General features: G+C 39.9%; 2 protein-coding genes across 2 annotated transcripts; one reads left to right on the forward strand and one right to left on the reverse strand.

Annotated features, from left to right (window-relative positions):
- Positions 1-13,165: 13,165 nt before the first annotated feature.
- Positions 13,166-18,222, forward strand: LOC143549652 (calcium uniporter protein 3, mitochondrial-like). Its single transcript, XM_077040512.1, has 2 exons — positions 13,166-13,742; positions 17,502-18,222. Exons 1-2 carry the CDS (start codon positions 13,248-13,250, stop codon positions 17,961-17,963), a joined length of 957 nt encoding a protein of 318 aa, XP_076896627.1. The 5' UTR covers positions 13,166-13,247; the 3' UTR covers positions 17,964-18,222.
- A 601-nt stretch (positions 18,223-18,823) lies between these two features.
- On the reverse strand, positions 18,824-20,775 carry LOC143549629 (serine/threonine receptor-like kinase NFP). The gene has a single exon (XM_077040491.1). It carries the CDS (start codon positions 20,683-20,685, stop codon positions 18,832-18,834), a length of 1,854 nt encoding a protein of 617 aa, XP_076896606.1. The 5' UTR covers positions 20,686-20,775; the 3' UTR covers positions 18,824-18,831.
- Between the last annotated feature and the right edge of the window lie 2,100 nt (positions 20,776-22,875).

Raw genomic sequence — 22,875 nt, forward strand, 5'->3', positions numbered from 1 at the left:
CATCTTAGTTAACACTCTATTAAGGATATAACAGGCTGTTGCAACGGCTTCAGCCCAGAACACCACGGGAAGTTTCGAATCAGCCAGCATGGTCCTGGCTCCTTCAATCAAAGTCCTGTTCTTCCTCTCAGCCACTCCATTTTGTTGCGGAGTATACGGTGCGCTGTATTGGTGTTCAATCCCCTTCTGTAGGCAGAAGATCTCCATCTGATAGTTCTTGAACTCAGTCCCATTGTCACTCCTGATGTATTTAACTCTTTTTCCCATAATGTTCTCAACTTTGGTAATCAAATTTATTACCATCTGAACAGTTTCATCCTTCGACTTCAGGAAATATACCCACGAGTATCGAGAAAAATCATCAGTAATCACCAAGCAGTACGATGTTCCCCCTAGACTTTTTACATTCACGGGACCGAAGAGATCCATGTGAAGTAATTCTAGGGTACTGACTATTGAGTTGACCTTCTTGGTGTGATGGGATTTCTTGTGTTGCTTTCCCTTCTTGCATGATAAGCATTTGTCTTCGAAGTTGAAATTCTTCAAGGGAACTCCCAACACAAGCCCATTTTTGACAAGGTAGTTCATCTTACGAAGATGAATGTGCCCCATTCTCCTATGCCATAATTCGGACTCTGATTCAGTCGCTTTCGACAAAAGACATGATTCTTCAGTGGCCATTTCAGTAGACCTCATATCCATGATATACGTATCCTTTACTCTCGGAGCCTTCATAACAATCCAGTCCTCTGGTATCTTAAAACCAGGATACAACACTATCGCCTCATTCTTCGTGAAATGCACGGTATAATCCTTATCACAGATCTGCGAAACACTCAGCAGATTGTGCTTTAGTTCTTCAACAAAGTTAACTTTCTCTAGCGTCATCTTCCCGTTAGTCACAGTCCCAATTCCTGTGATCTTTCCACCGCTCTCTCCTGCGAAACTCACTCTACCACCTTGAACAGGTTTCCAGTCTTGTAACAATTTCTTGTTACCCGTCATGTGCCGGGAACAGCCGCTATCCACAACCCATTGATTGTTGGCAGCCCTGTTCAGCTGTTCCTGCACGATTAAAGCAGAGAGTTAAAATCTGGGGACCCAAGACCTCTTGGTCTTGGGTCGATACATCCCATACCTTGGCTGTCCAAAGTTAGTATCATTATAATTTCTGTGAGTCCTAACAGGATACCATCTTGTGGATTGTCTATGAGGCCACTCAACCCGTCTTGAATTAAATGAATTATTACTTATGGTTTGGTTGTTTGCAGTGAAAAACTGAGATCTATTTCTTTGAAAACCTGGATTAGACCAATTTCTGAATTTTGATGGGTTTTCATTTTTACCATTAAATCGATTACCGTTAGCTCTTTTCTCAGATTTTGAAGGCCTCACTCCTCTGAATTTCTGCTTCAGAGGGCAATCAGCAACAAGGTGTCCTAATTGATTACATCTGAAACAACTCCTGTGTTCAACTTTCTTATCAAAAGTTGTCTTAGATGTTGAGGCAGTATTACTGCCCATTTGTCTCACATAAGGTGGGACATACGGGTTTAGTGGAGGCTTCTTTTCAGGTGTTTTATTTTTCTCTCCACTTTTTGGTAATACTTCCTCTTGTTTTGTGTCACACGACTCAGAAGACTTGTCCGAGTTAGATGAGACAGGACTCGGAGCAGAAATTTTAACACTTGCAACAGGCTTACTAACTTCTGGTTTTTTAGCAGTAACTGGAACTGGAACTGTCTGACCATAGTCAACATCGACAGATTTCTGATTACTAGGGTTAAAAGTGTAATTATGATTGAAAGGTGGTGGAACTTCATGATAACCAATTCCTCCCCTTTTTGGAGACCCTTGATCACTAACGAGGTGATCAAGTATAGCGGAGGAATTTCTGAATTGTTCAAGTTTCCTGTTAAGTTCCACCACTTTTACCTGGTGATCAGCTATCTGTTTTTCCCTCTCAGCTATTAGTTTGGTTTTCTCTTCTAGAACTTCATAGCTAAGATCAATCATGTTAATTTTTTCAGCAAGCTTTGCTTTAAGACTTTTAATATCTGTTTCACTAGCTTTAATTTTTACTTTGTAACTATTTTCTCTAGCTTTAGTGAAATGATGATCTTCTTTTAAAGTTTTATATTGCGCATCCAAACTAACAAACTGATCAGTTAGAGTTGTCAGTTGTTCAGACAGAAGTTCACACTTAGTACAAGAAAGTTCGGTACTTACCTCGGAGAGCTGGTCTGCTACATCTGCCATGTACGCTTCATTTTCGCCAGTTCCCTTCTCACTATCTGCATTTTCGATGTTTGCCAAGTTGGCCTGTTCAAATACTTCTTCAACATGCAGATTCCAGTTGTACTCTTCATTCTGTCTGGAAATCATGGCTCTATAGTCATTACTACTACCACTTTGCTGTGTAGATCTGTTCTGACTGCGTTCTACACGTTCATTCTTGCATTCTTTTGCAAAGTGGCCATTCTGCTGACAGTTGTAGCAGCGAACCTTAGACTTATCAAACCCTGGCCTCTCACCGACAAACTTCCTGCCAGTCTTCTTCATGAACCTCTTCACCCTTCTGACAATCATAGCCATCTGCCACTGCAGATCCATCTCCTCCAGATCATCAGCATCGATCTGGTCATAGTCTTCATCCAAAACTGCAGGATCAACGATCTTACCCTGAATGTAGTTCTCATACGAAGCAATAAAAGATGCATAGGCAAACTGCTGTTCAGCAGATTTGACACTCATGGGCATCTTCGAGTAGTTGTTGTTTGAAACACTTGGGGAATAACTACTCTTGGTCGCTTGAGGTTGAGAAGCATTTGACCCTCCAGCTACATAGCACACATCACCATTCATATTGAGAGATACATGTCCCTCATGTGTTGAGCTCGCGCCTGACTCTCCCTTAGAGTAATAAGCAGATGATTCCGTTTTCGAACTTGATCCGGAGTTAACCTTTGCCCCATACATACCCGGATCTTGAACCTGATCGGTAGGTGTCTCCTTTCGTACCATGTTCAGTTCAAACGTTCTCAGCTTGTTAACTGCTGTCTCAAGGTCATAGTCAGCAAAGTCTTTATCTTCTCTCATCAACACAGTATACATCTCCCATTTTGGTGGGAGAGCATCAAGAAGCTTCTCAACAATCTCATCTTCTTTGTATGCAATTGAATAGTTGCTGAGTTCAGTCATCAGATGATAATATCTGGTGATGATATCATCAAGTGATTCGTTTTTCAGATACTTGAAGACCGAGAATTGGGTTTTTAGAAGTTTAATCTTCGAAGCACGAATTGCCACATTGCCCTCAAAACGGTTTTCAAGAGCTTCCCAAAGCTCTCTAGCAGTCTTATACTTTCGGAAGGTGTGAAGTATCTCTTGTGGAAGAGCCATTGTAATTGCTGCATGAGCTTTACTTTCTGCCTCATACATCTTCTTCTCTTCATATTCCATCTCTTTGTACTTCTTGATCTGATCACGACCTTCATACTCAGTAGTAGGTGGAATGTAACCATCTTGTATACACACCCACATGTTGGCATCTTGATACTTGACATATTGTTCAAAACGATCTTTCCACGCTACATAATCCGTTTTCTTAAGCATCTTGGGTGCCTTTGTAGCTGAACCTGCTTCTACTTCCATCTTTACTAGTTCAGTAATGTTTATCAAAGACATCTTTCTCTAAACTCAAAGAAATCCGAAAATAAAAATTTTATTTTCAAACAGCACTGTTGGCGAAGTTGTGGATAACTTCGCTTAAAGCTTAACTTCGCGTGAATTTGTAACGTTGCTCACTTTCTTAAATTCGCTGGATTGGCGAACTTGAGAATAACTTCGCTTAAGTTGAGCGAACTTGGGAGGTAGGCGAAGTTGAGGGTAACTTCGCTTGAAGTAAGCGAACTTGAAGAGGTAGGCGAAGTTGTGGATAACTTCGCTTAACCTTATATCTTCGCCGAAACCCTACTTACAGTGACGGCAACTTCGCCTGATGAACACGAAGTTTCTGCAGATTAGATTTCTGGGTTTTTCGAGGTTTGTGAAGGTGTTATGGGTTGTTTAAGCTTGTAGGAGATGAGTATGACGCAAAAACTCAGAAAACTCGTCCCGCGAATAGTCGAACGGAACGATTTCTATACCCGCGTGATAATCCCGAACCACACAATCGAGCAAACGCTGTGATACCAATTGTAGGTTCCCAGCCGGATCTACACGAGATATCACGTACTACGCAGGTGCGGAATCCCTACGTAAGACGTTACGAGTATAGAAAACAATACGATTAACACACGATAATCAAACACGTTGTATACCAACCCTAAACACGTGATACGAAGATCACTTGATTACAGACTCTCTCTGACTCGAATACCCGAAAACTGTAAAACTGAATTAATTTATTAATAAGCCGTAACAGATGGCTTATATAATCACGACAACTTCGCTTGACATGTTCAGGCGAAGTTGTCACTAACTTCGCTTGTCTAACAAGTTCGCCCATATCAGCGAACTTGTTAGCAACTTCGCTTATACAAAACATAAAATATTACAAACGCAATTACAGACACTAGACACTGAACTACTGACATTATGCACCAACACACTTAGTATAATTTTAGAATATGTAAATTGAATATGTACTATCGGATAGGGTTTCTAGAAGGAATGACAGCTGTCCTAGGTTGGCAGGCCTATAAATAGAATAATTAGGGCACGCCGCCAGAGACACGAGAGACAGAGAGGATAAGACCGACACATTAATTAAGAGAATATTTTGTGTGTGATGGCTGTCCTAGGATTCCTCCTAAACCCTAATCGATTATCCTTTTGTATGATTAACGTTATATAAATGGAAATCTTTTGAGTGAATCCTTCGTGTGTCTTCGTCTTTTTGAATATTCACTGCAACCGTATGTTTGTTATTGATTCCGCCTTTAACAAACGGTCATCTTTCTAAACATAGTAACCCGTCATTAACTCGCTTGTCAACACGATTAATTTTGTGTGAGTTATGACATGATTGATTAAGATCCGATCCGAAACGACCTGACAAGATATATTATTTAACGTACAATTCAATAAACTTATTCAACCAAAGGCCTAATTTAGGGAGAATTCTCAAAATAGTCCTGTAGAGAAAGAGAAATCCAAAATAGTCCAAAACATATTTCATTTTCAAAATAGTCCTTAGAATTCTGTCTCCTACGTGAAATTGGTATTCGAGACGTGAAATTTGGTTGACCTGTCACAGATTGACACGTGTAAAGTTAACGATAAAGTTTTGTCCAAATATGTCTCGGACGATATTTTGTAGCCAAAATCGTCTTCTGAAAAACCATTGTTTTGGAATGAAAGTTGTCTGCCACGGGAGGTTTAAAAAAATGACTTTCGCGTTCTTTTGAAATTCATCTCCTCATACACATTTCAAATGAATTTCGTCTATTTTTGCATAAAAAGATGTAACATCCCGAAATTTCAAGATAATATTAATTATATTACTTAATAATAGAGGGAAAGTTTACTCGGGTTATCAGGAAATAAATAAAAGAATAGGAGTTGGTATGGGTCGGGCTAGTGTCGGGTAATGGACGTTGGTTATGGATTTGGATTAATTGAGATGGGTTAAATGAGAATGGGATTTCAGGGATATAAATACCCCCAAAATCCCAAAATATCTTCATTTACACCAAACTCCCTAACACACACACACACCACACACATACCGCCGCCGGACCGAAGGCAGATCCGGGCAGATCCGGCAGACCCGAGTGAGAGAGAGAGCGATTAGTGGTGATAAGCAAGTAAACGAGATCCAAACAAGCCCAAAAAGGTATGATACTTGACCTTTAAGGTTTAAAGATCCAAGCTTTTTAGTGTATAAGCGACCGAAGATGGTCGGGAAGCGTAGTGGGTGATATTGAACCATAGCAAGGGTGTTAAAAAAGCTCAAAATGCTGGAAAGAAACCGAACAGCGGCTGTCTGGGTAACTTCGCCTTCATCTGGGCAACTTCGCCTTCAACGCGATGAACTTCGCCTGCAAGCTAAGTTCGCCTGATGGCAACTTCGCTGTAAAGCTAAGTTCGCCTAAGGTTAACTTCGCCTAGAGCTAAGTTTGATTAGAAAATAAATTAAAAAGCGATAAGTTAAGTAAGCCACTACTAGGCCACCAGATTAGATCAGGCGAGTATTGATACGTGTAACTTGTACAGTCAGCCGAGCTCAGATAGAGAAGGGATTTACAGCTATCAGAAAAAGAAGCAGAATTCAGGTGAGTTTCTAGCCCCATTTATGTGTTATGTTTTCGGGGCTGTGTGCATACTCAATATGTTTGTTAATACACTTATCCTAAGAGATAAGTGTATGCCTTATATGGATAATGTGAAATGTATGAACGATTGCTTGATGGTACGTGAACGATCTTCGGATATTGCACGTACTGTCAGGTCGCAGCATTAAGAATAAGGTAAGTATGTTATGTAAGTTTATGCGTATGAACATGATAGAGATAATAGAAGAAAGAAATGATAACGTATGGTTGTATGGTTGCGAAAAGGGAACCGAGCCCTAATAATACTCGAGGAATGTAGGGCGTAATGCTCGTTATAACGTAAGATATGAAAGTAAGATAATACTAAAGAAAGTAAGAAAGTATGAACGAAAGGATATAATTTTATGTGTATGCCTTATATGGATAATGTGAAATATATGAATGATTGCTTGATGGTACGTGAACGATCTTCGGATATTGCACGTATCGTCAAGGGAAGTGACTAGCTCCTTACATGGATATTAAATAATAAAGTATAGTGTTCCATTTATGGAAAGTATAGTGTTCCTTTTATGGAAGGTATAGTGTTCCTTTTATGGAAGGTATAGTGTTCCTTTTATGGAAAGTATAGTGTTCCTTTTATGGAAGGTATAGTGTTCCTTTTATGGATAGTAAAGTGTTCCTTCTATGGATAGTATAGTGTTCCTCCTATGGAAATTATATATGGTAGGGTAATGGTAATGGTTCTTTTAATAGATATTACGTGACGATCCTCCTATGGATATTTATACAAGGTTAAGGTAGTAATATGTGTCTTCGGATACGGGAAGTAATATATGAGAATAGATTGTACGTTGCCTGATTAACTAGAACTCACTCAGCGTAGCTGACTTTTAGTATGCACGCAGGTGAGCTGATTATTGGGTTAGCATGAGGATGACACACGACATGGATTGAACGGCTGGCATCTGAAGAAAGAAGTAAAGATGTTTTGAATATAAGTTTTGTGTTATGGTATCAAAGAAAAGATTTAATGTTTTGTAACAAATGATTGATGTTTTATATTCCGCGAAAAGTTTTAATAAACTCTGATTTTGAAGGACTGTGTTTATGAGTAAATCCGACGCTAAAGTAGGGCTACCGGGTTCGGGGCCTTACAAGTTGGTATCAGAGCATAAGTTCGAGAGATTTAAGCATCCTACATGCTTAGACTCGAACAGAGAATGGGATTTAAGTAAGAAAGAAAAGAAGATGCCAGTCCAAGAATGCCATGTGTCGCTCAAGTAAGATCAGTAAAGGTAAAGTGTATGATTAAATGATATATGTTAAGGAGAAAGGAAAGATATGTGAACGATAAGGATACAAGTAATTGATTGTTTGATGTGACTAACTGCTTAAGTAGAACCCGCACAAATAGACTCATAAAGGGAAGCGAATAGGACATGGAAAGCAACGTGATCAGCTAGTCACAGCTGGCCACTGTTATTACCTGTTAGCCTTGCTATCCTTGTACTAAATAGTTCCTTGAGTGATGATGTTTGTGTTGTCCCTTTAAGAATACTGATGGCTGGAGCTGGAGAATTTGTGGGAACTGGGGGTCGCGCTGGACGTCGTGGCAGGCCTCGTCTTGTCCGGCAACCCTCGGTAGAAGAAGCATCCCACACCGAAGATGAAGGGAGCGCCGCTGGAGGAGACCAGAACAACAACGAAGAAGTTCAACTTAGCCCTGCAGTTCAAGCAGCCATTGTTCAAGCTGTAGTTGCTGCTGTGAAGAACCTGAATCCCGAAGGATCTGCTGGAAGCCGTGAACGAACCGTTGAAGGGGCAGGTGGTAATAATAGAAAGGATGACGAGAGGGAAAGGGGTGACTCGAGTGAGGTAAAGTCTGTGAAAGATGATGATAGGAAGAGGGGCCGAGGCGGTTGCAACTATAAGTCCTTCAAAGGTTGTGACCCGCCTAAGCTGACTGGTTTAGGAGACGCAATCGCTACTCTTCAGTGGATAACCGCCATGGATAAGGTTATCCGCATTAGCGAGTGCCGTCCTGACCAAGCTGTCGGTTATGCCACTCAATCTTTTGAAGACGAGGCTATGTATTGGTGGGAGAGTGTGGAGCAGAGGAAGACCCGTGAAGAGATCAAGGAGATGAGTTGGAATGACCTAAAGGACATGGTGATGAAGAGGTTCTGCGCTGATACAGAAGTTGAAAGAGTGGAGATGAAGTTTCTGAATTTGAAAGCGGGAGAGATGACACAACGGGAGTATACTACTGAATTCAACCGCATGTCTAGGTTGGTACCTGACATGGTGAACACCGAAGCTAAAAGGATCAAGTGTTACGTAAGGGGACTTCCGCGGAATGTTCGCACTTTGGTTAAGTCTAGTAAGCCCGCAACATTTGACTCGGCCGTGGAATTGGCCGAGATGATTTATGAGGACCTTGCCAACTGTGAAGGGGAGAAGATGGAACCGAAGAAAAAGAACCCAACCCCAGAACCAGAGGAAGCCAATGAGGTGGATCCACGCAAAAAGAAGGCAAGGCAAGAGAGGTTCACTGCTTGTGAAAAATGTGGGAAGAGACACCCCGGAGAGTGCAGAAAGGGATTAGGTGTTTGCTACAGGTGTGGAAGAGTAGGACATTCCTCTTGGGAATGTAATGATTACCATAGGTGTCACAACTGTGGAGGACGTGGGCACCTAGCAAGGGATTGCAAGAAGCCAAAGGGAGGACATGAAGGAGAGAAGAGTGCTTGAGGTTTAACAGATTCCTCCGTATGCTTAGAGAAGACATTCAAGAAGGCTAGATGCTAGCCATAAGTATTAAATCTATGTGCAACTTATTGATGACTCGATGCGTGTTGTTTTATGTTGAAATTTAATCTGGTGTTTATTAATTATGGTACGAATTGTCTGAATGCATGTTAGTCATGATAAATTGACGTGTTGTGATAGAGTGTCGACTTAGGCTTTAGCATTAATATGATTTAGGACAAAGCCTCTTGAAGATCGAAACGAGACTTGGTACATTGAGGGCCTCATGGACAAGCTACCTTAAATAGCTAATACACATGACCACCATTCGATGACTGCAAAGTCGGAAGTAAGAAGGGTAACACAGAAAACGAAGGCGATTCAATAAAGCGTGTAAATATAAGAAGTTTTCCTTTTATAGGGAATAAGTTAGGTTTCAGGGACGAAACCTCTTTAAGGAGGGAAGACTTGTAACATCCCGAAATTTCAAGATAATATTAATTATATTACTTAATAATAGAGGGAAAGTTTACTCGGGTTATCAGGAAATAAATAAAAGAATAGGAGTTGGTATGGGTCGGGCTAGTGTCGGGTAATGGACGTTGGTTATGGATTTGGATTAATTGAGATGGGTTAAATGAGAATGGGATTTCAGGGATATAAATACCCCCAAAATCCCAAAATATCTTCATTTACACCAAACTCCCTAACACACACACACACCACACACATACCGCCGCCGGACCGAAGGCAGATCCGGGCAGATCCGGCAGACCCGAGTGAGAGAGAGAGCGATTAGTGGTGATAAGCAAGTAAACGAGATCCAAACAAGCCCAAAAAGGTATGATACTTGACCTTTAAGGTTTAAAGATCCAAGCTTTTTAGTGTATAAGCGACCGAAGATGGTCGGGAAGCGTAGTGGGTGATATTGAACCATAGCAAGGGTGTTAAAAACGCTCAAAATGCTGGAAAGAAACCGAACAGCGGCTGTCTGGGTAACTTCGCCTTCATCTGGGCAACTTCGCCTTCAACGCGATGAACTTCGCCTGCAAGCTAAGTTCGCCTGATGGCAACTTCGCTGTAAAGCTAAGTTCGCCTAGAGCTAAGTTTGATTAGAAAATAAATTAAAAAGCGATAAGTTAAGTAAGCCACTACTAGGCCACCAGATTAGATCAGGCGAGTATTGATACCTGTAACTTGTACAGTCAGCCGAGCTCAGATAGAGAAGGGATTTACAGCTATCAGAAAAAGAAGCAGAATTCAGGTGAGTTTCTAGCCCCATTTATGTGTTATGTTTTCGGGGCTGTGTGCATACTCAATATGTTTGTTAATACACTTATCCTAAGAGATAAGTGTATGCCTTATATGGATAATGTGAAATGTATGAACGATTGCTTGATGGTACGTGAACGATCTTCGGATATTGCACGTACTGTCAGGTCGCAGCATTAAGAATAAGGTAAGTATGTTATGTAAGTTTATGCGTATGAACATGATAGAGATAATAGAAGAAAGAAATGATAACGTATGGTTGTATGGTTGCGAAAAGGGAACCGAGCCCTAATAATACTCGAGGAATGTAGGGCGTAATGCTCCTTATAACGTAAGATATGAAAGTAAGATAATACTAAAGAAAGTAAGAAAGTATGAACGAAAGGATATAATTTTATGTGTATGCCTTATATGGATAATGTGAAATATATGAATGATTGCTTGATGGTACGTGAACGATCTTCGGATATTGCACGTATCGTCAAGGGAAGTGACTAGCTCCTTACATGGATATTAAATAATAAAGTATAGTGTTCCTTTTATGGAAGGTATAGTGTTCCTTTTATGGAAGGTATAGTGTTTCTTTTATGGAAGGTATAGTGTTCCTTTTATGGATAGTAAAGTGTTCCTTCTATGGATAGTATAGTGTTCCTCCTATGGAAATTATATATGGTAGGGTAATGGTAATGGTTCTTTTAATAGATATTACGTGACGATCCTCCTATGGATATTTATACAAGGTTAAGGTAGTAATATGTGTCTTCGGATACGGGAAGTAATATATGAGAATAGATTGTACGTTGCCTGATTAACTAGAACTCACTCAGCGTAGCTGACTTTTAGTATGCACGCAGGTGAGCTGATTATAGGGTTAGCATGAGGATGACACACGGCATGGATTGAACGGCTGGCATCTGAAGAAAGAAGTAAAGATGTTTTGAATATAAGTTTTGTGTTATGGTATCAAAGAAAAGATTTAATGTTTTGTAACAAATGATTGATGTTTTATATTCCGCGAAAAGTTTTAATAAACTCTGATTTTGAAGGACTGTGTTTATGAGTAAATCCGACGCTAAAGTAGGGCTACCGGGTTCGGGGCCTTACAAAAGACGTGTTGTCAGAAAAGATAGATTTCGTTACAAAGTATGGTAATTCGATGGTCTTTTGATGAAATTTATATGTTTTTGCAAAAAAAGAATAGATGTTATAAAAAGATAAATTTATCCACCCACCGCCATCATCCACCACCCACCGCCATCATCAACCACCACCACCCACCGTCATCATCCACCACCACCACCACCCACCGCCATCATCAACCACCACCACTCACCGCCATCATCAACCACCACCACCACTACCCACCCCATCATCAACCACCACCACCCACCGCCATCATTCACCACCACCATCACCCACTGCCATCATCCACCACCATCACCCACCACATTTTTAACATTTGCCATATTTTTAAAACTTCTATAAAAATCATCTAAGGAGATTAAATTTGTTGGGAAATTATCGTTTTTTTAAACTTTTTTGAAAATCATCTAACAAGACTAAATTAATTGGAAAAGTATCGTTTTTTTTTTGCAACATTTTTGAAATTCCTTGTAGGAGACGAAATTCACCTGAAATGCGTCGGACGCGACGAATTTCAAAATACCGTGGAAACCGATGAGTTTAAAACCTCACGTGACGGACAACTTTCATTCCAAAACAATGGTTTTTCAGAAGACTATTTTGACTACAAAAATATCGCCCAAGACAGATTTCGCTGAAACTTTATCTTTAACTTTACACGTGTCACTCTGTGGCTGGTCAGCAAAATTTCACGTCACGAATACCAATTTCACGTGGAAGATGTATTTGCAAGGACTATTTTGAAAAGAAAAAAAGTTTTAGACTATTTAAGATTTCTCTTTCTTCTAGAGGACTATTTTAGAAATTGTCCCCCTCATTTACGTTCTCATAAATACTTTTCTATTACATTAGTTTAAAAAGTGTCGTGGGTGCCATTATTAATTTCATGATTATTTTAATATTTTTTCTTGATATGTTTTGTTTGTAAATATGTTAATTGGACAAAATTATATTTTTGGATCCAGTTTTGTTATCTACACACCTAACGGATACCAAATAAATACACATTGTTTATAAACGTTATATTTTTATCATTATTTATACGTGTCTCATCATTATTATGGGCACTTAATAACTTATTTTTGGGTTTCGTATCAGTATCGTAACAAACTAACTGATTCTGACCTAACTTGTGACCCTTCCATCATAAACTACACGTATACCGATATTGTTTTGGATGTTTACAAATTTTGTTTATTTAACTTAATCGATGCACCAAACATACTTCACCAATACCACATTAATTCTCGTCGTTTTGCGTCGCCGTAATGTGACGTGTTTTGTTACATATGCTACATGGTTAAGTAAATTTTTTTTTCAGAACGGATTTTTTTTTGTATTTAGGCAATCACACTCTCAATTTGGAGAGCTTTGTTGTCTCACTTTGGCCACACTGTGTTGTTTCTACTGGGTACACGCTGGCTTCAGAGTTTATAACCTATGTGTTCATCCCGGAAACCATATCGCCGACAGTCACTTGACAGTCGTTGTGTCGCCACAGCAACAAAACTATCTAACGTAACACGCGATGACACGAAAACCTGGATGGCCTCGAGATCCGCACTTGATTACAACTAATAATAATAATAGTAATAATAATAATAATGGATTTAAGCATTTAACGATCAAGATTAACCCACCAATAAGCATGGAAGAATTAAGGGCCATCAATTTCCAGACAATTCACACCTTAATATTTTCACTATAAAAGAGCAATCGTTCTCCGGCGAATCAAATCCATGATAAAAGGCATATCATCATCATAACATTTTGTGTCATTTATCATCATTATAGTAATCATCAATGGCGATCAAGCAAACCCTAATTCACCGTATATTCAACATCTGCAACACCAATTTCTCCCACCAAACCCTCCGTAACTGCCGCATCTCTTCAGCCTCCACCGCCACCACCCCATTCCGGCCGGTGCTGGAGAGGCTGAAGGAGATGGACATTACGAGAAGCCGGATACGTCTCGATGTCTTGTCTCCACCTCCGGACATCAACACGTATCCGGCTCGGAGATCTCCGCTGGCGGAGACACACACACAAACACGTTCTTCATCAGCGGAGATCTCTGTAGCGGACGCTAAGAAGATTCTTAGGGTCTCGCAAATTGAAAAACTGAAATACAAATTGAGTAGCGGTCTTCAAGACCACGTAACGTATGACGAGTTTGTGGAGATCTGTGTAGACGGATGCTCGAGCAGAGATCAAGGGTTGGATTTAGCGAAAGCGTTAGACGATTCTGGTTCGGTTATCGTGTTGGGGAACATTGTGTTCCTCAAGCCTGATCAGGTTGGTTTCTAATATCATTCTATTATTATTATTATTAATACGCGCATATAAAGAAATGGTTGGTTTATTCAATTATTCATGTTATTTGTTGTGTTTACAGAAATGAATGAATTCTAAGCATTTGGGGGTTTAGGGTTTGCAGTTTGCACACACTATTAATAATAAATTTTATTAGAATTGAGTGAAATCTGATGGGTTCTTTTTGTATTATTGTGTTATGTTTTTATCACAGGGTTGTTTGAGGTGGAGACAGATTGACCTAGAGACTACTTTGATTCATCTTCCTCCCAAGGAGAAAAAATATATAAAATAAAAATTTGATCTTACCTGCAATTTCTCAAAATGAATTTTTAGAAAAAAGAAATTTGACTTAGCTTTTCAAAGTTGATTATTATACTCATTTGCTTTTCAAAAAGCAAATAAGCGAATAATCATGTTTAGGTATCATAATAGCACTTCTAGGTTGTTTTGTTTTTGAAATACCAAATACCAAATTACAAATATATTCACCGTTACGTTATCTGTAAAACTAGTAAATATATAAGAATGTCATTTTCGGTCATTTTACATACTTTTTGGTATTTCCAACCACGAAAGTTAATCCAAACACTTTTCTTAAAAACTACTTTTGAAAAAGCCATAAGTAGCGGACGGCCATTACACAGCGGCGATCAAAGTCCTGTGTTCATCCGGGGTCGCGCCTGCCGGGGGGGATACTTTGAGAGCATTGATTGATAAACATCCTGTGGTGGACCCCCCGACCATGCGGGCCCAACATATTTTAGACGCTTTCTGTGGCTAGGGGTCTCCGACCGCTTCCAGGCTCTTAAAGGTCATCACTGATTTTTGTCAACTTGTGGCTTAGGGGGCTTTGTCCAAAAGTTCTAGCGGAGTTCATTGCTTCGGCACCGTTGACCCCCCTGTTGAAGCCTGACAATGGAATTAGACCCATCGCAGTGGGGGCCATTTGGAGAAGATTGGTGTCGAAAGTCGCTATGAGTAAAATAGGGAAAAAGGTTGCTGCTTATCTAGGGGATTTCCAATTCGGGGTTGGGATCCCTAATGGGGCAGAAGCGGTATTGCATAGTGCTAACAGATTTTTGAGCGCGTTTCATTCTGACGGGTCCCTGGCTATGCTCACTGTTGATTTTTCTAACGCCTTCAACGAGGTGGATCGGACGACCCTTCTCAGGGAAGTTAGCTGCATATGTCCATCCATCTTCCCATGGGTCCAGTTTTTATATGCCCGCCCCGCCCGTTTATATGTGGGGGATACTCATATCGGGGCTTTTACTGGGGTGCAGCAAGGGGGCCCCCTTGGCCCTCTTCTTTTTGCATTGGTCCTTCATCCGCTCATCCTTAGGGTGCAGGGGACCTGTCCCTTGCCCTTCCATGCTTGGTATTTAGACGATGACACTATTATTGGTAAGGTTTAGGAGGTCGCTAGAGCGTTGGGCATTATTCGCTCAGAGGGGGCGTCTCTAGGGCTTAGGCTTAATATTCGAAAAACAGAGGTTTTTTAGCCATCATGTGATGATTTGAAGAAAGTGTCGGGTTTATTCCCTGGAGAGATTAGCAGGCCTGCGATGGGAGTTAAACTCTTTGGGGGGAGCGGTTAGTCGGGATGCAGGGTTTATTCGGTCTTTGGCAACTAAAAGAGCTTTGAGGGCGGTTGAACTTATGAAACGTCTGCCGGACCTGGGGGACCCCCAAAGTGAGCTCCTTTTGTTACGCTTGTGCATGGGGGTTGCTAAGTTAGTGTTTGGGCTCCGGACCTGTCAACCTGAACATGTCAAAGAGGTTGTGTCCATCTTTGATGCGGGCTTGCGGAGGGGCAATTGAAGATATTGTTATGTGTGGAGGACCGCATTTTGGGGACCTCCAGTGGAGGTTGGCTTCCTTCCCTATGCGTTGCGGAGGCTTGGAAATTTTCTCGGCTGAGGATGTCTCCGCATATGCATTTGTGGCTTCCAGGTCTCAGTCGTGGAAATTGCAAGACCACGTCCTGCGAAACGCTGGTGTTACGGGGGTAGATCCTGACTACTCTTTTGCACTTGGTAATATTGGAACAACTCTCCCAAACCTTGATATAGGCGGTTTTACTGATAAGGAGACCGCCCCCAAGAAACCTCAACAAACCTTGGCGGGTGCTCTTTATGGTAAACACGTACATGATTTGGAGGAGCGATTCGATATGACCCCGAGACAAAAGGCAGTTTTAACTTGTCTCAAGGGGGCTCATGCCCAGGATTTTTTGACTGTTGTGCCCATTGAAGGTCTTGGGCAACGGATGTCGGCAGTTGAATACAGAGCCATCCTTAAATACCGGCTTATGATTCCCCTTTTCCCTCCAGATGAATTATGCCCATTTGTAAAAAAGCTTGTTTGGATAGATTCGGTGAGCATGCCCTCCACTGTAAGGAATTGCCGGGATTCAAGTATCGTCATGACTGGGTTAGAGATGTGTTATGGGATGTGCTTAAACGTGCCGGGATCTCAGCCAAGAAAGAGGCACCTGTTAACTTTTTGACTGATCCGCGTGAGGGAAAATCTACCCTGCGTCCTGCGGATGTTCTTGTGTTTGGCTGGGCAGGGGGTAAGCATGCGTGTTGGTGGGGCTGAGAGACAGTGGCTTCGTACCGGGACAGGCGGTTTTGAGAGCGGAGTCTAGGAAGGTTGCTAAGCATGAGACATTGTGTTTGGAGAATCAGCACGTGTTCATTCCATTTGCCTTCGACACTTTTGGATCCCTAGCTCCCGAGGCGGTTCGCTTCTTGGAGCGGGTGCAGAAGGTGGTCCACAGTGGCTCGCAGAGCCCGAGGAACCAAGGATTTATATTTAGTAGAATAGGCTTTGCGATTCAAAAGGGGATAGCGGCGCAACTTGTTGCTCGCTTACCCATTATCCAGATGTAGTTCGGTTTGTGTTATATATAAAAGGATCAATAATTTCATAAGTAAATAATCACTTTTACTAAGGGGGTGTTTGGGATTCCTTATTTTACCTTCTTATAACTTTTCAATAAGTTAATAAGTTACAACATTGTAACTTATGAAACTTTTCCTCTCACAATATAAGCAATCCCAAACATCTTATTACTTTTCAAAAATTTAATAAGTTATAAGTTAGTGAAAATAAGCAATACCAAACACCCCCTAAAAGCACTTCTAGAGTTACCCTTAAATTCCAATTTACATCCAAGCACCATTGGTATCTTAAATTTTTTTTAAATCCAACATTCACTAGTTTTCTATTTTTAATGCAATTAAATAAATTATGTTTCAGGCATTTAGCGGTTCTTTTTGTTCACAGGGTATTGGTTGGTTAAATGAGATTTCTGATAAAGGATACTCAAAATCATAAAAATAATAATAATAATAATAACCCAGATAAGTTACAGCCTGTAATGCATGTATTGCAATTTGGCATACCAAATATGTGCTGGATTTGTGAAAACTTGATATGGGAAAGGGATTTGGGTGACTTAATAATTGCGTGGGGTCAAAATTGGGTTCCAGGAAAAGAGCAACCTTGATTTGTATATATCTATATAAAATCCGATTCTGGACTCGACCCGATTCTTGACTTTGTTGACCAAACTTGAAACCTGTTTTAAAGAAAACCCAATTTAGGCGCCTTGAGTCTTTACATCTTTTGGTTGTTACTTCTTAGTTTTGATTAGGGTAAAAAGAATTTAAAAAAAAAGGGTCAAATGTGAAGTTAGGTGAGTCTAGTTTCACCAACAATTTTGTATTACAGGTGGTGAAAGCCATATATGGCTTGCTGCCCCCAAATTCACCGGCGACCCACAACTCGCTAGTTAAAGAATTGGAAGAGATGGAGCGGTGGAAGGCCGCCATCGACACCAAGGCGGAAAAAATGGTCCAGAGAGAGCTATGGGGCGGTCTGGCATACCTGATGGTCCAGACCGCAGGGTTCATGAGGCTCACATTTTGGGAGCTTTCATGGGACGTGATGGAGCCCATTTGCTTTTATGTCACGTCAATCTATTTCATGGGTGGATACGCTTTTTTCTTGAGGACCGCAAAAGAGCCGTCTTTTGAAGGGTTTTTCCGAAGCAGGTTTGGTGCGAAACAAAAGAAGTTGATGAAACGTGAAGGGTTTGATTTGGGGAAATATAACGAGTTGAGGAAAGCTTGTTACCCACGTCACGAGGCCTGGCCGAGTGAAACTTTGGTGCTAAAAAGTCGATTCGCTTGAACATATAGATGAAATAGAAATTTATTCTAAGGCCCCTGAAAAAATATATATTTATCTCTTGAGACCTTTAGATTGGAAAGAGGTATTTTGTAAACTTGACATGGATAGGCAAGTTTTGTTCATGGTTTTTCACCTTTTTCTTTTGGTTTGGTAAAATTATACTGGGTTTAAATAAACTTAAAAAATATAATTGACTCATAAGTTGGACGGTTGGACAGGTTTGAGTCAGATCGGGTTTTAGGTGAAATGGGTTCGGGCCAAATTGGATTGTTTTAAAAGAAATATCAAAACCGGTTCATCCGCTATATAATTTTATTATGCACTGGTGATGATGGTTTTGACGACTACAAGGTGATGTTGGAAGTTGCGGTGATGGTGGTGGTGGTGGTGGTGGTGGGTGGTGTGTGGTGTAGGCAGTTGTGGGCCCGTTGGTCGGTGGCAATTTATAGATGGTGGAGACAAACAATGGTCATGGGCGGTACTAACCCATTTTACTTTTTTTTTATTTTGTCTTTTTGTTATCGAGAATTAAAGCTATGGAAATGGAGAGACGCGTGGGTATGTATTTTAGCATTGTGGGTGTACCGTGTACAATTTAGGTTGTAATCAAGTTGTGAACTTGTTAAACGGTTTGTAATAAATGAGGTAATCGGGTCGTGAATGGGTTGGTGGGTTAGGGTTGACTTGTTTAATTAAACGCGTTGACATGTTTAATTAAACATGTTAAATATTTAAACTTGAGCACAACTCGTTTAATAAAATTTATTAAACAAGTCAACCAGAACATGGCCCGTTTATTTCATTCTGTACTTCGTTTTCTTTCGCATTTACAAGTGTATGGATTACAACAAACACACATTTACAGCTTTTAACGGGCTATAACCGGAGTGATCATATGATCATCTTCGGTTTCCAAACCAGAAGTCCAAGATCTTTCATACATTTCAGAACTCGATTGAACAAGAACCGACAAATTAAACACAATTTCTGTCATTCCGGGCCTATCTGCAGACTTCTCTGATGTGCAAGCTCTAGCCAATGCAGCCATACTCATAGCAGCATTAATATTATAACAGCTACCGAGATTCGGATCCATCCATAGCTGTAAACTCTCTTCCCTTTTATCATCAACTTCTATAATCTTTCTTATCTCCTTCCATGACATACAAACCTCTCCATCGTCTCGAGTTTCCATCGCTTTCTTACCCGAAAGCAGTTCCAACAAAATCACCCCGAACGCAAAAACGTCAACTTTAAACATGATGGAGCTTATTGCAGGCCTTGCAGCCGCAAAGTTCCCGATTTTGGCCTTGAATTTGGAGTCCAGAACTATATTACTCGTTCTAAGGTCCCTATGCGCGATACTTGGTTGACTGTGTTCATGCATGTATTGAAGCCCGTTCGCTATATCTAACGCTAGACTCAACCGTTGAGACCACGAGAGGTGGTTAACATGGACCAATGGACCTGAACACGAAGGAGAAGATAATAACAAAGGTTTTGGAAACAACCATTTATCGAGTGAACCGTTTTCAGCATACTCGTAAACAAGAAAACAACTTCCATCAAAGTCAGATGAAATCCCCATAAGTTTCACTAAATTTGTGTGGTTTACTCTTTGCAGAATCTTGAGTTCTTCGGTTGGATCACGGGTTTTTTTCACAGCTAATGTCTGACCATGGATCACGGCTTTGTAAACCGACCCGCCTATTCTGTACCGGTCATTAAAATTCATGGTTGCTTCCATTATCTCCTGTCTGTCATACATAATCGGTTTCCATAAGTAACCTGACACCCCTGCTAGCAGTTTATCTTGACTCGTCTTCACAGGTACATTCGAACCATTCGGTTCATGTTTTAAGGCTTTTTTCGTGTAAAGAAAGTCGGTAAACTCAAAAGCCGACTCCTTTCGAGCCAAGACTATTTTAGTTTTACCCGAACGGTATTTATGTACCAAAAACCATAACATAACAAATAGTGAAACCGACCCGAATATGCCTAAAACAATAAACATTATCTGAATATGTTTAGACCTTTTACTCGAAGTAGAAAGCGAGAACACGGGTAATTTAGATACTGGTATAATAACCGGAAGACACACAGCCTCGGTGAAGTTACGAAAATTATTTTCGTTATTAATATTATTCAAACTTGTGTTAAACATGGAGCTTACATGTAACATATCATCTTGTGGTTGCCATACATATGTAATAAGATAGTGAATATTATTCTGAAACTGTTTCGGACACTTGCATAGTAAAGGAAAGACCACTGACTCACCAACAGTCAAATTCGTCGGGTTTAGAGACGGGTTCATATCTTCAACCGCGTGATAATTAGTCAAATTCTGAAACACAGACGTCGCGACGACATAAAAGCTATCGCCTTTCTTGATCTCATATGTAACATTAGTAAAATACCGGTTATTATTATTGCAGCTGCAAGTAACCGGTATCAACAAAAGCTGATCATGCACTATTTTTTCATTTTCGGAAGTGAGATTGGTTGCTTGTGCGATACTTAACCGACTGATACCGAACAGATCAGATATGTTTCCAAGGTCCATGTAAGGTGACCTTGCGCGGTACGTGAGGTAGGTTAGACATGAAGGCGGTGAGTCAGCAGAACACGTGAAATTCGTGTCTGCAAGCGTTGCATGTACGTTACTTGGCGAGATTAAGATTACAGAATGAACTAAGAACATAAGAAATGAGAGTGCCATGTGAATGAGGTTGTTTCACATGTGAAGTGTTTGAATATTATGTGACAATGTGACAAGATTACTGGTATTATGTAGCTTTCAGTCCTTGATTATTAATGATTTAAAGTGGATTAATATAAAATTTGTTCATAAAGTTTGACATGTTAATTATTTAAGTAAAGATACTTCCAATAATTGTATAGTTTATTTATGTATTTTAGTATTAAATCTAAGTTTAGCCGGCAGGATATGATGTTAGCTGCAACATATTAGCCAAAAGTTGTCTAGTTAGAAGCTTTCAAATTAGTGAATCATCATTAAAGTCAGAAAAAAAAATAATCTTTGAAAAGTTCATGTGCATAGTTATGAAAATGATTTATGAAATCAGCGCGTAAAATACTTAAATAAAAGATACACACGTTTTTACATGGAAAAGAGGAAAAAAAATCAAAACTCGGATGGGATTGAAAATGGTATGGTAGATTTATAAGTTCCCAAATTCTCTGAATACTCACTGCTTGCTGACAGGCTAACACAGCATACAAACGTACAATATCAAGAACATTAAGAGAAGATCTTGAATTGAAAATCGGAGTAAAAGAACAAGAAACTAAAAACTCGACAAGTATGATTAGAATCAAAATCAAATTTTTTTTTGTAATGGCATAATCAAAATCACTTGGAAGTTGGAACGGTATAAAGCATAAAGCCTGGAGTTTTTTTTTTACAAAAATAATTGTTGCACGTTTGAAGTGTGAAAAAGGTGTCACATGTCTGCTTAATACACTTTGTTAGAGGTGCACAAGTCGGGTTTTTAGCATAAATCGGTTTGGTTGAAAGTGAATCTGGTTGGGACAAAGAAAGTCAAACCCGAGTTTTTGGTGAAACTGGGTCGGGTTCCGGTCCGGTTTTAGATGGAAAGGGTCGGGTTTGACTAGTTTGAACTCGGGTTTGAATCCGGTGTTAGGCTTGGGTTTGACCAGGTTCAAAAGTGATATGTTTCTTAATTCTTATATAAACAAGTTTTGCATAATTAGGGAATGATGCAAGTTCCCTAATTATGTTAGGGTTTTTGTGGGAAGTTTGGTGCACCTTCCGTTTATAACGTAGTAGCTTGTGACTGGTGTGTTTGTATTTGGTGGTTGTATTAGGTGTTTTCTAGCTTCTTGCTAGAGTTTTAATAAAATTTGTTGGCCATTCAGAAAAATAAGGAATGATATAAGTAAGTTACGAAACTATATATGGGCTTAACCAAATTAACAACCCACAACTAATGGACCAACTTTTGAGCCCATTGTTCTCGTTCAAATTTCAAACTCATTTACTTCATAGTATTTAATAGGGATTACTCCATAGAATACTAACCAACTTTGAAAGTTGTTCCAATCAGGTCACTGATAAAAACTTTTGTTCCAATCAGGTAACTAAACTTTCATTTTTGTTTCAATCCTAGATATTTTACCTGGATAGCAGGTAATCTAAGTTTGTTTTACATTTTTTAATGATTTTACTTTATATAATAACTTTTAAAGGTTGCGAAAATTAGTAAAATGCGAAATATAATTTTAAAATTCCTAAAATTTGCAAAAAAATGTTCGGAAACTTGAGGTTTGGGTTAGAACGGGTCAAGGTCGGAACGGGTCAAAACGGGTTCTGGTCGGTTTTTTTTAACCAACAAATCAGCGCGTTTTCAACGGGTTACAGCTCGTTTTAATTGCAAAAGCTCGTTTAAACGATTTTTTTAGTTCGTTTCAGCACTTAACAGCTCGTTTAAGCAATTTTTAGTTCGTTTTTTAGTTCGTTTCAGCACCTAATAGCTCGTTTAAGCGATTTTTCAGTTCATTTCCGCACCTAACAGCTCGTTTAAGCGATTTTTAAGTTCGTTTCAGCATCTAACAACTCGTTTTAAGCGATTTTTAAGTTCGTTTCAGCATCTAACAGTTCGTTTAAGTGATTTTGCAGTTCGTTTCAGCACCCAACAGCTCGTTTAAGCGATTTTTCAGTTTGTTTCAGCACCTTACAGCTCGTTTAAGCGATTTTTAAGTTCGTTTCAGCACCTAACAGCTTGTTTAAGCGATTTTAAGTTCGTTTCAGCACTTAACAGCTCGTTTAAGCGTTTTTTCAGTTCGTTTCAGCACTTACCAGCTCGTTTAAGCGATTTTTCAGTTCGTTTCAGCACTTAACAGCTCGTTTAAGCGAGTTTTCAGTTTG

This window comes from Bidens hawaiensis, unplaced genomic scaffold (genome assembly GCF_021521415.1).
Source record: "Bidens hawaiensis isolate Kalapana, Puna unplaced genomic scaffold, B.hawaiensis_p1.1 tig00015706_1, whole genome shotgun sequence".
Taxonomy (NCBI): domain Eukaryota; kingdom Viridiplantae; phylum Streptophyta; class Magnoliopsida; order Asterales; family Asteraceae; genus Bidens; species Bidens hawaiensis.